Genomic DNA, 16,425 nt, shown 5'->3' with positions numbered 1-16,425 from the left:
CACTCAAGGAGATTCAAACTTTAGACTTCTTAAAATACTACAAAGATTAAGACCTTACCATATACTTGAAAAAATCTCTCGGAGTTCACACCCACTCAAGTTTTTTTTTCTAGCATATGATGATTTTCAACAGACCTTTCGTATATTATATTAGTAAGGGGTTTCATGTGTTCTTCGGGCATCACAGCCTTAACTGCCTCCAGACCGCACTTCTTGACAAAATTTCCAGAAGATGGTTAACCTGAAAAGGATTAAGAAATGATCAAAGAGAATTTGGGATGATCAGTGAACGAAATCATGGCCATTTGCCATAGCAATTGAAGGAGTTACAAAAAATTCTGATTAGCCAACCTTGGCATTAAAGTGGTTTTTGGTGTTAATTATCTTGCCACTTCAGCAAGCCTTCCACCATGCTCGTCAAATGCATTTGCAACACTTTAGAATATATAAAGCAGCATGTTTAGAAGCAGTTGTGTGTGCGCGCGCGCGCGCATGTGTGAGAGAGAGAGAGAGAGAGAGGGTACGTAATTCAAGCCGACACAAGTTACATTTTTTTTCCTCAATAATATATGTTTTAATAGATGGGACTGAACACCGTACAAAGCAATCAATGAACCATCAACGCCGCCATTACCATTAATTACCACAACCACCGCCATTAACACCACCTGTTATTCATTACACATCCTCAACTGCTGCAACTAAGGCATAGACTGCAACCAACATGCAGTCTGTCTGTCATTTCATCAATCAAGATATTTTCAACAGAACCAATCCAAAGAGAATCAAAAGACTTTCTTGATCGAACTATATACGTACCAAGACAAGGATCATTACAAGATAGAAGGAATATGTAAAATAATTTTTTTTAAGCCAATGAAAGTTTTTAATTAAACAGTAACGTCAAAGAGAATAACTTAGACAGACAGAAGAGAAAGGAAACTTTAAACCTAATACTTTAGATAAATGATAATGACAGCAAACTTAAAAGTGTATCAGTTAACCATGGTTCCTCCATTCTACAAACCCGTGATATTACAGTAAGGTAAAATGGACAAATTATCTGCAATATGCAATGACATGATGGTAAGGATAAAAGTTAAAAGCCTCTGAAATTTCAAACAAAAATACATTGAGAATAACTGAAAGAACTTTGTACGCCTTCTTTTGTATCAAACCTTCAACATCCTGCAGTTAAAAAGCTCTAGCTTCACACTCTTAATTACATCATCCTTTCCGTTATAAGCAATGCCTTCTAGAAATTTACTCCATAGACAGCAAAGGTAAATCACCAAATTATATAGACTCATTTAATTTACGAACCTGTAATGCAGGCTTTATTGCGACAAATAAAAGATCAATCTCTTTAGCGTTATCAAACCAGGCAAAAGTGAAACTGCCAAGTCAAATTAATAGTCGTGCCCTGCAGATAATTAAGATGAAGGAATAACTACAATGCCAATATCGCAAACCCCAACACTTATCATTCGAAGTAAAAAACAAGAAAAATATTTGAGACTTTATAATTGAAAATGATACATAGGTGACCAAAAAGCTGCCATGTGTGACCAAACATGTTGCAACATATATATATAAATCTAAAGGGTAATTACCTTTTCTCCACATGAACTACCGGCTTGTATCATTTTGCTCCACGAACTACTACTTCGACTAAAATAGAGCATCCAACTAATATATATAAAATTAAAGATGTAAAATTGGTAGTTGGATGCTCTATTTTGATCGAAGTGGTAGTTCGTGAGGGCAAAATGACACATGCTAGTAGTTCATGGGGAGAAAAGGTAATTACCCCAAAACTAATTTTTTGTTCCAAGTAAAGAGAAATGAGAAATTCAAATCAGTGACATCCGCTTCGTGAGACGCGCATAACCTTTAACCAATGGGTAGTGATTAGAGGGATCATTGACCGGCTCCTTATTCCTTTATATTAAAAAATCCAATTTTATTCCAAAGAAAAAAGAAATAAAATAATATAAAAAATTAAAAGTGAAATAAAATTGAACTTTTTAATATAAAGGGAGGGGGAGGGAACCGGTCATTAATGGTCCCCCAATCACTACCCTTAACCAATTAACCTCTCGTGGGGACAAGAAAAAAGAGGAGAAAAAGGACCACCTCAAAAGTACCTCTTAAAATAGTAATTTTTAGTTTCTCAACCTCTCAGTATGGTACGTAGTGAGAACTATCACCTGGAACACTCCGTGATCATTGCATTAATTACAGCCAAGAATAAAGGTTGGCTTCAGCAAATCATCAAATACTTCAGAATCATTGTATCAAGTGTAGATCAGATGCAACAATCTAGTTCTGTCCTTGATTTTGAATCCAGTTTCAAAGGCCGGAGATAGATGCAAGTATTATATACATTAAAACATTTTTTTTTTTTTTTTTTTCCAGAGCGAGAACATAGGAAGTTTGACGTACGTTATATCTATCCTCTGCTAACTGCCAAGGCAGATTGAGTAATGCTAGCTAGTGGCTCTCTTTTTATTTTATTTTTATTCTTTTAATATTGTTGTGAATTTTAAAATTGTTGTTGAATTTGTGACAAATTATTATTAAATTTAATATAATGATGGTTTTAAAAGATTAAAAAAAAAAAATGATAATCAGGCAAATTATATAAATTCGTTAACTAAAAGAGATTTATTTAGTATGTCGGTTACTAGTTGGTCCTTGACTCCTTGGACCTTAACAACCACGTAATTAAAGGCAATAACTAGCGTTACAAGAGAGCTTTATTTTGAGGGATAATCGCACCGTTGGTCCCTGTAGTATACCATAATTATTTTTCACTCCCTATGGTTTAAAAAGTTCATAAGAAGTCCTCGTGATATGCAATAATTACAAATCGATCCCTGACGTCAAATTCTGTTAAATTTTTTAACAGATTCCGTCAAATGCCACGTCAACGACACGTTTCGCCAATAAGATGGCGACACGTGTCCACCGTAGTAAAAAAATATAAATTTTTTTAAAAAAATAAAAATACTTATTTTTTTTTTTAAAAAAAAAAAAAAAACTGAAGGGGCCGGCCACTGGGGGGGGGGTGGTGGCCGACTCCTTCAGGTTTTTTTTTTTGTTTTTTTTTTTTAATTTATTTTTTTAAAAAAATAAGTATTTTTATTTATTTTTTAATAAATTTATATATTTTTATTACGGTAGACACATGTCGCTGACGTGGCATTTGACGGAATCTGTTAAAAAATTTAACAGAATTTGACGCCAGGGATCGATTTGTAATTAGTGCATATCACGAGGATCTCCCGTGAACTTTTTAAACCATAGGGAGTGAAAAATAATTATGGTATACCGCAAAGACCAACGATGCAATTATCCCTTATTTTGAAGGACGGCGCCATAACAAATTCGAACACCTCGCGTCGACAAGTACCTACACAGCGGTATTAGATATGGGCCCCTTACTGAGGCCCAGCAAGTACGAGCTAGCCTCCTGGATACGAATTATCCTACCATGAGGAAAGCATGCACAGGCTGGCATGGACCCACGCATTGAAGTACAAATGGTCCATGGAAGAGATTAAACGCATCAGACACCTGTCCAGATTCAAGACTGTAAACTTTTACATTTACCTGCAAACATTTTTTTCTTTCACTTCTGGCAGTAAAAATACAAGTTCTGGAAGAAAAATACAAGTTCCGTTACGATTGATAAGCAGTAGATAGTAAAAACATATAGCAATACATATTACATACAACTTTTGGACAACAAAAAGATTTAAATTACTATCGAAACTCATCAGAAGCGGCATATCATATATATGGGGAATGGGAGCGGAGAAACGACGGCCGTCCATCATCAAAGATGCTTGCCACGACTCTCATCAAGGCGTTTGATCATGTAGAGCGCGTTACTAGTAACCCTACCCAGATTCGTGACCTTCCGCTTCACATCAGACTTGACCTTCCCATCAATGCCCTCAAACCCATCGAGACAAGTGTCATCGTTGGTCAAGGCCGCGCTCACCCAGGTCTGCGCGTTGCTCATGTGCCACTCGAAAGTCTCGCCACCTTGAAGGTGCTGAAGCTCACCCAGCGTCATGCTCAGTGAGTCCACCGAGTCCGATATCTGCTCCGTGCAGTCACTCAGCGCCTCACGCTGTCTCTTGCTGTCGCCGGCCGAGATATGGGCGAGGTAGCTGGAGACTCGGCGGGTCCTGGAGAGGCTCACATTGACGGCGGCTCGGGCCAGATCGCGAGGAGTCTTGCAGGCGGAGCCCGCGTAGGACGAGAGAGTGCGTACGCAAACGTTGGGGTAGCTGGCATGGACGCACGATGAACGGACGATATCATCTGTGGGCGCATCGGATTTTCGTGCTGCGGCGGCGGAGGAGGAGAGGAAGAGTAGGAGAAGGAATGTGAGGATTGAGAATGGGAGACTCATCTCTGTTGAGAGACGTGACGCTGCGTTTTGGATGCCTGCGACTGCGAGATCTGTGCTGTGTAGAGTGGAGTGGAGTGGAGTGTTGTGTGTCAGTGCGTGTTGGTTTGGTTTAATTAATAGGTGTTTGTGCATGAAGCTGGAACTGGAATCTTATCTTATAGTGTGGTCATAAAGTTGGCATATTATTACTTAACTGCCATTTTAGTTTGGTTACTTATCGTAATGCAAAGTGATTTCTTGCTGTCGCTGGCGGGATTCAATTTTGGACACTTATCTCTTAAATGTTTTTATCTGAGGGTAATTTAAACTATTATATATGGGTGTTTTGTTACAAATTTTATCTCCATAAAATTGGATTGGCTAAATGCCATTTGTGTGAATCTGAAACATGAGGCTAATTTCATTCATTGAAATGAAAAGTGATGGAGACCAGCCAATGACCTGATTGCCCCCAGTCTACAAAGATCTCATCTTAGATTATTTCATATCTTCTAAATTGTGTCGGTAAAAATTATTCTAAATTTTTAATAAAATATTTAATTTATATGTAACTTTAGATACATGCTAATTTAATAGATTGAATTTAAAATACAATTAGCCACTAAAAAAATTTGAAAGCTATTTTACAATTTTTGACACGTACTAGCACGTGATTAGAGACACATCGGCCACTAAAGAAAAATATTTAATATATTTCAATCTTATACTAATACGTGTCGTAAGTTATAAAAGAGTTGTAAAATAAAAAACTTTTTTTTTTTACATTAAACTTTTGTGGTTTTGTTAGTATCCCGGATGCGGTAGAAATATCTCAACTTTGCAGCATATAAATACAAAGCTTCTTTGGGGGGTGGGGGGCTGGTTAATCATATAGGTTTTGCTATCCCATCATCAAAGTTCCAAAGTTTAGTGGAGGGAAAAGCCAAAAGAAAAAGTTTGTATACTATAATTTACTGCTTTCACCGGATGATCCAATAAGAGTAGCCCGAAATTGTTACTTTTATGTTTATGAAGGGCAGCAGAAACGTGTAGATAACGTAGGCGTTAACGGAGGCTCTTCAGATGAGATTTTTGTAATGATGGCTCTTCAATTATGTAAACAGTAGATAGCTTAGAAGAATTAAAAGTTAGTAGACATATATTGCAGCTGTTAAACGTTACGGTGGCTTGGAAGAGTTTGAGAGATAGTTCTCCATAGACTATGTATATACAAATTTAGACAACGAAACTGTTTTAGTATCCAAAACCTTTCTCAAAATTTGTACTTTACTGGACGGAATTTGAATCGTTAATAATCTGAACAACAAATATGAGAAAATTCTTATGAAATTCACATATTCAAATGGGTAGGCGAAACTCGGAAGAATCAAAACTTATTAAAATTAATAGATAGGTCGGGAAGCAAAATTATTGAAAATCTTTATTCAAAAGTTTGTGATAAGGGAAACTGCACCATGGAACATAAAGTGCTTTCGTGACCTTAGCCTGGCCTTCCACTGCAAATGCATTATTTAAGCTCTGAAACAGAGCATGTGCACCATCTGGTACATATTGCAGGGACTAGAATGACCCACCCCAGGCCAAGACAGAAACTGCAAATGCAAACTAAATTTTGCGCGGCAATTTCACCAACTTGTCCATCGAATTTGATGGCAATTTCACCAAATTGTGCACGGCAAATTGGCCGGATCCGCCCTTCCTAGTTAAGAAATCGCTGCATTTTTGTTCCCCAAATCCAGCATTAATTAAGGATCGGAGCGTCATTTCCGTCATACCTCACAAATTTGGATGTACGTACTCTTCTTAGATTGAACGCTGTGGGTACCATTGACCATAAAAATCGCATAAAAGTATGGTGTAAATAGCATTATTCAAAAGACTTTGCTGTTGATGTAGTTGTGTCAATTAATTATTGTTTAAAAAAAAATAAAGGGTTAATCGGCGATGACACATTAACAAAGAGAAATAAAAAATATGATCAAATTATGGTATTTAACATTTTTCTTTATCCCACATAGTAATGCTATACGTACACAGTACTTTTATTAATTTACTTTGTTGATGATCAGTATTATCAATAAATTTTTGAGCCAACCGTTATTTTTTAAAAAATTTAAAGGCCGATAAATAGTATCTCATTAATAAAATGAAATAAAAGTGTGATAAAAATGTGGTGCCATTTATCTAAAACCTAATAATGTCATGGCTCATAGAACATAAATTTGGTTGTTACCGGCCACCCATCCAGAAAAGTTAGAAAACGGATTAAATGAACTGAAGGGTATTTAATTCCTTATCATTTAAGAGAATTTTAATGCTTTCACATTTTTTCTTGAACTAAAATACCACTGAATTATAGCCTTGTTTGGTAAGGGAAGGGGAATCGATAGTGGAAGTTGAAAATGATAGATGTGATATAAAGTAAAAAGAATTTGTATAGAAAAATAAAAAAATTTTATATTATAGTGTATTTTTTTTATTTAAATAATAATATAAAATTATTGATGTGATATAAAGTTAAAATATTTTAAAGTTAATTACTTTTGAGATAAATGAAGAATTTTTTTTTCCTTTTTGAAATAAGTGAAAAGATTTTATTCCTCTGGTCAAACAAGCCAATAAGGAACCGAATACACTCCAATTCTAATGAATATTGGAGACTCTCCTGCATGTTCAAGTATCCTACCCCGGAGAAGCGAGCCTATGTTAGGCCTGTGATTAAGGGCTATTGACTAGTGTTAAAGGAGCCTATGTTAGGCCTGTGATTAAGGCCTAGTGACTAGTGTTAAAGGAAATGTTAGGAAGCTAGGTTCCGTACTAGAAATAAATGTGTCCAAACAGGTGAGGTGTTGGATGAAAGGGGATTGGTAGGAAGGTTTGACAGCAAGGACGCACCCCGGTTTCCAAACCTGGGTTGAGTTATTTACATGCATGGCGTGTGTGGACAAAGGTGGCCGGGTGGACTTTGGGTAATGCGTAATGGGTATGCCCTTAATTGGCTGCAAAAAGAGATTGGAATTGGAAAAAGTTGGCTTTCACAAGCAAGAAATGGTTGGGTGGGGGTCCTTTCCATTTAATGGATGCTACTGCTTCATCTAACCGGTTGCGGCACACTGGACCCTGGACCCCGTGGACCGTCGGATGCAACCGGTGATTGGAGTAGTACTAATAATGCCAATAGTGTGTCGGTTGGATGACGATCGTCCAGTACTTTTCACCAATAATTGAGACTTGTTTTGGTGGCGGTATATATCCTGATGCATTAACTATGGAAACATGCTTCATTTCTAGCTGGCTTTAGGTTTTATATAAGATTTACATTTGAAAAGTATTGTATGTGAGATCATATATATATATATAGAACACTTGGGGGGTTATAGATTGAACTGGAGATGAATTGGCAGGTGGGGTTATAGAGGAGATCGAGCTAGGTTCAATGTATTCTTTGTAGGGGTTGTATGGCTTGACTTGATGATGAGGAAAAACATCTTGTCTACTGTCTAGCTAGCTCTAGCTCATTGATCTTAGTCTGAAATCTTAAGTATGGGGATAAAGGAAAATTTATGAGAAGTGTTTTGAATGTAGATATTTGTCAACCACTGAGATTCTGCATTGATTTCTTTGTTGTTTTGTAGATTTACTTGTAATGGTTTGTTTTAGTTGGGTGGCTGGAAAACTTTGGGTCTACTGTTAGTTATTTTGTTTATATTGTTGGTTTGGTGATCTAGCTAGATGCTAGCTAGATTTTGTGTACATTTGTTCTGAGTAATGAATTCAATCATACATCCCTTCAAAAATAAAAAAATAAAAAAATCATACAAAAATCATACAAAATAAATTTCTTTTAAAAAAAAAATAATAAATAAATAAATACACAAGCTTATTGCTTTATATTGTCGAGGCAGACTTCTTTATATATATATATATATATATAATAGAGAAGTTGCCTTGTAGGCACCGGTAGCATAAGAGAGGGAAGATGCGGCTACACAATCAACTGATCTGCCTAACTACAACAAATAGTGTGGCTACTCTTATCTAATTGGGGTGGTCAAACAACCACCCCTTTTCTCATTTAGGAGAGGTCATGTAGTCACCTTTATTTTGTAAAAAATAAATATAGTTTCTTTTTTTATGCAATTAACGAATCAGCGTACACATGAAAAGAATAATCACATTTTTCTCAAAATATTCAAACTTTCAAAAGTTTTATAAAAATTAAAGTGCGTTTTTTTTTTATTTATAAAATTTAATCTTTGTTTATTTTACTATGGGCATAAGCATGGTCAGAAGTTCAAACAATATCATTAAAAATGGCAAATGTACGTGAAATGTGATAGTTGTTTTATTTTTTCATTCATAAGTTTTCAAGTCACCCCTAGCCTCTCCTCCGTTGAGGCAATATTGAGGGTGCATGCCCACATGAAAACAATTATTATTTTTACAAGGCTCAATTTGGGTTTCTCAAAATAAGCAGGCGAAAATATTTTTCTCAAATGTAGACCCACCAAAAAATACTTAATTTTAAAAACAATTTCACATTTATGTTACGTTAAAATACTTTTTCAAACACAAAATACTATCCAAAAACACATTAATTAAAAACTTAACCAGTATATTCATTTCACAAACAAGTTTTTATAAACCGTGCAAATTAAAATCTCGTGTCTTCCTATCTAATTTTTGTTCCAAACTTAGCAAAAGTTACTAATTTTACCCCCACACTGGAGAAGCATATTGCTGCTTGGTAAACCCGAACTAGTTAAGTGGGTTACACTCTCGTTTCTCCCGGAAACTTAAGAGGATGTTTGAGTGCGTGATTTTTTTATATTATTTTGTATTTTTAAAAAATTTCTCAAAGTTATGAATACCGAGAAAAAAAAAAAAGAGTAGAGAAATTACATTTAAATAGTTGAAAGAATAAAATCAAAATTGAAAAATAATGTTTGGGTAATAGTACGTTGTTTTTGAAAAAAAGTAGAAAATAATCATGCATCCAAACATCCCTTAAAGCTCCCTTCTCTTTGCAAACCTCACCCCAAATCCAAGCTAGGGAGGAGCCGCACCCCAGCCTTAAGAACTCCTCTCCTCCACCTTCCATCAGTATCCCCCTTAGCATTTTTTTTTTTTTTTTTTTTTTTTTTTTTTTTTTTTTTTTTGTGTGTAGATTTTGGAGGCTAGATCCACTGTTCTTCCTCCACCCTCACCGGTTGTTGCTCCACCTTTTTCCATTCCTTGTCCCCGCATGTGCACTACACACGGCAACACCACTTTTGGTCTCAAGTGGCAGATTCTAAACTCCTCTACTCCGCTAGCTCCTTTGGCTTTTTTTTTTTTTTTTTTGTTTTTTTGGAGTTCTTTTGAAGCATGTTGAGAATAAGGTTGTATATTAAATCACACATAATATTGTACATGAGAGGCCTATATATATAGGCTAGTAACACAAATCTACACACCAATAAACTATGTGGGGCAAAGTACATACGTACACATAATGTAATCTAATAACCTCCCTTAAACTCAAGGTGGAGTGATAGACCATATTGAGGTTGGACACAAGATCGCGGAACTACTTGGAGGATGAGACTTTGTGAAGAGGTTTGCGAGCTAATCATGATACGTAACAAAATGAAGCTGTAGAGAGGCTTGAAGGAGATGATGACAGACAAAGTGACAATCAATCTCAATATGTTTGGTCTGTTCATGAAAAACATCATTATGGGCAATCTGAATAGCACTTCTGTTGCCATAGTAGATAGGAGTAGCTGAAGGGAAAGAAACACCCATATCTTGTAGAAGCCATCGCAACCAAAGAAGCTTCGAGGTGGTGTCAGCTAAAGTACGATATTCTACCTCGGTGCTAGATCGAGCAACAACAGACTATTTCTTATTTCGCCAAGAAATAAGAGAGGTGCCAAGTAGGAAACAATAACTAGTGTTAGAGCGACGGTCTATGAAATCACCAACCCAATCCACATCAGTATAAGCATGTAACTGAAAATGGTCGGGGACCATAAAATGAGAAGTGGAGCCCATGAAATAATGTGCCTTTGAGATAGCGAAGGATGACAGAAAAGTAAGTAGAGCGGGGAGCAGCCATGAACTGACTCACCTGATGGATAGCATATGAGATATCAGACATAATAACAGTAAGATAGACAAGGCTGTCAACCAAATGCCGATATAAAGTGAAATCATGGAGAGACTTGCCATCATGGAGAATAAGACGAATATTATTGAGCTTAGTATCTGTGCTATGATACCATGTTGAGAGTAAAATTGTATATTGAATTACACATAATATTGTATATGAGGGGCTTATATATATAAGCTAATAACACAGATATACACACCAATAACCCATGTGAGATAAGGTACATATGTATACATAATATAATTTAACAGAGCAAAAAAATTTGCATATTCAAATTCAGGCTATGAAAAATATTATCCTTAATAGTATTTGTCTTTGAATTCTTACAGGGGTCTCCATTGCAGCTTATTTTGTCTTCTCTTATTCTCGTCAGCTCTTTCAAAAGGTTGTTTAAAAATAAGAAACATAAGAGTGTCTTTGGATGCAACACCGCACAATGGGTCATTACAACCAGTTCTACCGTTAGCTTTAATTCTTACTCGTTTCCTCCTTTTCAAGGTTTTCTTCGAAGCTATGGAAATGATATACTTGAATTGTTGTTAATTAAGGATAGTGTTCTTTAATTGGCCTATAATGTTTTTGGCCTACGTAATTTTTTTTTTAGAAATGAAACAAAATTTCATCTAGCTTGTCTACTGCCGTCAGAGGGGTCATGATAAATTCAGAGGCAAAGAATATCCTTTTAATCTGCTACGACTTTGATACTAATGATAAGCATGCCTTTATAGGATAATATGCTGAGCAGGCCAATTTGGTGGATGCTCAGCTACCTCAAACAATTTTGTCCCTATTTGCTAATTAGAGAGAGAGAGAAATTGGATTTGCAAAGGAATATACCAATATATAGCACCATTTAGACTTGGTCTAGGCATGGCTGCTGGGAATTTTGGTTGGGAGAAGCAAGAGCCAAATTTGTGGACCTCATACCCAAATCCATCAATCAACGATTGAAACAAAACAAAAGAAAACAAAGATTAGAAAAATAAAACATCATAAAAAAAGCATTTGAGATCTAAATTTTGTGCCCTCGCATGCATGGTACAATCATTAGTTTCCCATCGTTGTTGGGGATTGATCGATGAACATCATGGCGTGGCCTTCGGATCCCTTGCTCATCCATGTCAGCACAAAATATTTAACATAAGCAATACTTTAATTTCTCCAGTATTAATTATATATATATTAGTCTTTTCTAGGGAGTAGGGACCTTTTCAATAATTTTAATTCAATATTGACTAATGTGTTTTTTTAAATATTCGTAGGCATACCAAACACATCAACCTCATCGGATTCAGGAAATTAAACTGATGCTCTCTTCTCAATTTATATATATATATATATATATATATATATATATATATATATATATATATATATATTATCTGTTTTTCCACAATCATTAAAAATATAACCATTTTCCACAATCTTTTCAATTCAATAATATTGACTAATATGCTCTTTTCGCTATCACATTATTAAATATTTGGTAGAAAACACAACACCTTAAAAAAAATCTGAAGCTCTTTTCCCTAAAACATTATTATATGGTTTGATAGGCCTCATAACTTGGGATTTGCTTAACGGGTGTTTTATTCTGTGGGGTGTGGAAGCTTCCTTAGCAACGCTCTTCCCCAGTAGACACTGGGCTTCGGTTTAATTAGGTTTTCGCTCCTCAAAATAGGTTGTCATGGTGACGCTGAGGTTTGATTGACGCATTGCTATCTCTATTTAATTACCAAACTATGTAGAAAACGATACCATATATATATACCTTTGTACGAGTGGCTGAGTCCTGCTCAAATGCTCTACAAGTATTTGAGGTGACATGTTTTTTAACCAAATCGCTTTCTAAGCTTTAAATTGTATCAATTTACTCTCTTGACTTTAATCGTTATCAAATAAACATTTCTATTAAGGTCCATTCGTTTTTTAACATCTATATCACATAATAACCCATTAAAAGTTGGCACGTGTTATAATAAAATAGTCAGTAGGTTGGAACACCGTGACTTCCCACATCAAGTTTTTTTTTGTTTTTTTGTTTTGGGAGAACATCATTTTTTACTCAATCGTTTTCTAAGCTTTAAATTGTATCAATTCACTCACACTCTCTCTCTCTCTCTCTCTCTATTATAATCGTTATCTAATAAATCTTTCTATCAAGGTCCGTTCATTATTTAATGACCATATCACGTAATAGCCAATTAAAAGCCAACACGTGTTTCAATAGTTTAAACAGCATGTCTTAAAAAAAAAAAAAAAAAAAAAAAAAAAAAAAAAAAAAGTTAGGAAGGCTGCAAGAGGAATTTTGCTACGAGGTTCTTGCCGAGCTCCAACCGAAAGCTGCCAATGCCATTTGATGTGACAATTTCAGTTTCCAAAATTAAGAAAACGTACTATGTAACATCAATTTGCGTATAACCTCTGTACTCGTGTATAGTTCCTTTTACGAATTTTCTTGTGATATCATGGACAAATTAGTTCAAAGACCCACAAATGAGTTCACTGATTTGAAAATGCTGGTTTCTGTTATTCATATATCATTTACATATTTTTCATGCATACAATTTTTATGTGTCAATTATATACTTGTGAATTTTAATTTAAAATCTATTATACGAATGGGAGTCAACACATTCGCCAAGAAAAAAACACTCTTTAAAATATGAAAATTCTGCTCGGATAAATGAACTTTTTTGGCCGGGATCTTATCTCAATTGGCTGCAATTCGTGTGGCCAATTGTATGGTCATGATTAGTTGCAATTCATTAGTTGAATATGCCTGACCACTAATAAAAGAGGTCTCCAATAAAAGCTTACATGCCCAAATAGATATACGGATAGCTTGAAATGTGAGACCACCTATTTGAATAGGTGAACCCCATCACAACTCTCTCGGATGACTATCCAAATTAAATGCAATTGTGGATCCCGATCCTACGGCCTCATGGGGGTTAAATAAGTGCGGAAAATGACGTGTTTTGCACCCTAAAACAAGAGGCTCACTTATAACGTTGTAGGTTTTGTTTGATAACACAATTTTTTTTGTTCTCCTTTTGTTATCTCTTTTTGAAACAAAAGTATTAGCAAATTAAACAATAAAAAATACAAAATAATTAAAATTATATACGTAAGAAAAGCACTTCGAATTGTTGATTTCGATCTATTGTCATCTTTATATAATTTTAGAACATGTTTTTTTAAATAAAAAGATTAACAAAGTTACTAGGTTAGTGCTTAGAGAAGGTACTACGCTAGCTGCAAAATCCCTCACTCAATTGAACTTCTCAGTTCCAATGGATCCGGTAGGTATTTCACAAAGTAATCGAAAAAATAAAGCAAAAACAAAAAGAAAGAACGTACTATTCGATTCAAATATTCAATGGAGATCGAGCCAGAGAGAGAAAAGAAGGTGCAACAAAAAAACATTGCATTTACGGTTGGAATGATTGGTTGTTGCAACCAACAGAATACATACACATTAAATATATATACAATTTCATAAACTCCAAAACCAAACCCCCCCCCCCCCCCCCCCCTAATTAAATAAATAATTACTAATCCAACTACCACGCAACACAGCTTGAGCTGTACCTTAAACTCCTGGTACAGGTACTACTGTCCCACAATCTGACGACGTTGCCGTTAAGCACCGTCAAGTCCTGGTACCTGTACCACCCAATCTCCCCCGTTCTCGTCCTCAACATTCTCTCCCAGCTCTCCCACCACACCCCACAACCCTCAACGCCGTCATCGTCACCGTTCTCCTCCCACTCATTCGCTGCCGTCAACTCGCCATCACCTTCCCGGCCGTCATCCTCACCGTAATATACAGCAACAAACTTCGTGCCCTTAGTTACTCCGTCATCAACTTTAACGTCGCCAAACACCATTGCCGAAGCTGGGGCTGGTGCTGGTGGCTCGTCAGCCGAGACGTCAGGGACCGATATCCCGGGCACCGGCTGAGACCCGCTTGAGCCTTGATCATTGCGAGGAAGCGGTGGAGAGACGTCGGATTTCAGGCAAGTGGGGCCAGTACCACCGGCGGCTCTGATCCTCCAGAAGCTAACGGCGGCCGTTATAACCGCGACCCACGTCCATAGATTATTGACTACTGTGAGGAACCCAACGCTCAAATAATTGAGAGCGAGGGCTTCCAGAGGAGAATCCAACAAGTCCATTGCCGATCAAAAAAACCCGTTGGGTTCTCCAACCTCTGCTTTTGTTTTGGTTTTGTGGGGCGTGGGGCTGGGGCTGGGGCAGTGGTGAATGAATACGAGGAGGCCTGGGCATATGATTTATGGGGGAGGTGAGAGAAGGTGAGTATTAATAGGTGCCGTTGGATCAGACCACTTGGGGTGCGGATCTGATGGAGATGCCGAGAATCGAGAGCTAAGATGCCAATTGCTGAGGTAGATCCGAAATTTATACCGAATTTTTCACAGTTGTGGTTTTTTCGATGACAAGTGTATGGCCATCAATGTATCTCGTAACCTGACCACTAAGGGTGCATTTGGAATTGCGATTTCATAAACAATAAGTGCAATTTTAAACTAAATTGCTGAACATAAATCGTTTGAGAATTGCGTTTTTAAAAATTGCAGATAAGATAGTACTTTTTTGAAAACGCAGAATTTTAAAAGGTAAATTCGCGATTTTAAAGGCTAAACTGTAATTTTGCCAAACGCTTAATTGCGTTTTTAAAAATCAATTTTTTCAAATCGCACATTTTTAAATCATTATTTTAAATCACACTTTTTGAAATCGCAAACCCAAACGGACCCTAACGCAAAAGCATGATGATGTATATTTCATGGGACTTGGGACTTGGGAGAACAAATTTAAGGAACGTGAAACGTGACTTTTGGGTGACGCTGTAGCACGTGGGAACACGTAAGGCGGATTGTACCGAATTTTTACACGCTCACGTTTACCTTGTTTTATTTATTTTTTATTTTTATTATAAAAAAAAAAAAAAAAAAAAGTTGTTTTAAATTTATCTCACGGTGAGTTCAATATCGTTATTTTGCAGATCAAAAGTTTGATTTTAGATTAAATTTTTTTTAAAAAAATGTATGATTTAGAAAAGTATTTTTAAAAAATTACAATTTAAAAGCATAAAATATTTATATTTTTAAAAAATCACAGGTAAGATTATATATATACTTAATTACGTTTTACATTTTCTCAATGCATATATGATATTTTAAAATGGCAATTTCAAATAAATTTTTAATAGTCGTTACTCCATGACTCATTTTACTCCACCAGCCGGGATGGTGTGCAGCTGCAGCTGACGAGTGTTAAAGGCGATGGACCTTCATGTGGATTCTCCTTTGGATTATTAGATCGATGTATGCGAAACCGATGGCATATGATGCAGTTGGTGGTAGGTAGATCGAGAAGGCTTGGTAGGTGGTAGACCATATTGGACGGTCAAGGCAAGACACATAATAAATGGTTACTTACTAGAGACTAGAGAGTAATAACGTACTATATGAGAATATATAACACATTTAAGCAATTAGGTGCATGTGAATTTGTTGAAACTTGCAAGTCATTATTCATATGGTTATCCAACGTGTTATCACAAAAGTAACTTTTATCCTTTCACTCCGCACCGTTGAATCACTTAGACGTACACTGACTTTAATCCTTGCTCAATGGTTCGATCTGTCCACCTCTTTCAAAAAAAAAATAGTAAAAAAAAAAAGAAAAAAAAAAGAATGAAATCCATAATTCATATGATAATGCTGAAATCTGCACGTGTAATTTTATGCTGAGAAAAAATTGAAATCACTTAAACAAACTGGCTAAGAGGCCTGTCGAGGTGAGCTGGAAGGAA

General features: G+C 36.0%; 2 protein-coding genes across 2 annotated transcripts; both read right to left on the bottom strand.

Moving 5' to 3' along the window:
* Nucleotides 1-3,659: 3,659 nt before the first annotated feature.
* On the bottom strand, nt 3,660-4,530 carry LOC133857712 (pectinesterase inhibitor 3). Its single transcript, XM_062293037.1, has one exon. It carries the CDS (start codon nt 4,424-4,426, stop codon nt 3,842-3,844), a length of 585 nt encoding a protein of 194 aa, XP_062149021.1. The 5' UTR covers nt 4,427-4,530; the 3' UTR covers nt 3,660-3,841.
* A 9,447-nt stretch (nt 4,531-13,977) lies between these two features.
* Nucleotides 13,978-14,965, bottom strand: LOC133857709 (uncharacterized). The gene has a single exon (XM_062293031.1). The coding sequence runs from the start codon at nt 14,759-14,761 to the stop codon at nt 14,147-14,149; it is 615 nt and encodes a 204-aa protein (XP_062149015.1). The 5' UTR covers nt 14,762-14,965; the 3' UTR covers nt 13,978-14,146.
* Nucleotides 14,966-16,425: the final 1,460 nt, after the last annotated feature.

This window comes from Alnus glutinosa, chromosome 14 (genome assembly GCF_958979055.1).
Source record: "Alnus glutinosa chromosome 14, dhAlnGlut1.1, whole genome shotgun sequence".
NCBI lineage: Eukaryota > Viridiplantae > Streptophyta > Magnoliopsida > Fagales > Betulaceae > Alnus > Alnus glutinosa.
Note: the sequence above shows the minus strand (reverse complement) of the source record. Positions and strands in the feature narration are given on the sequence as shown.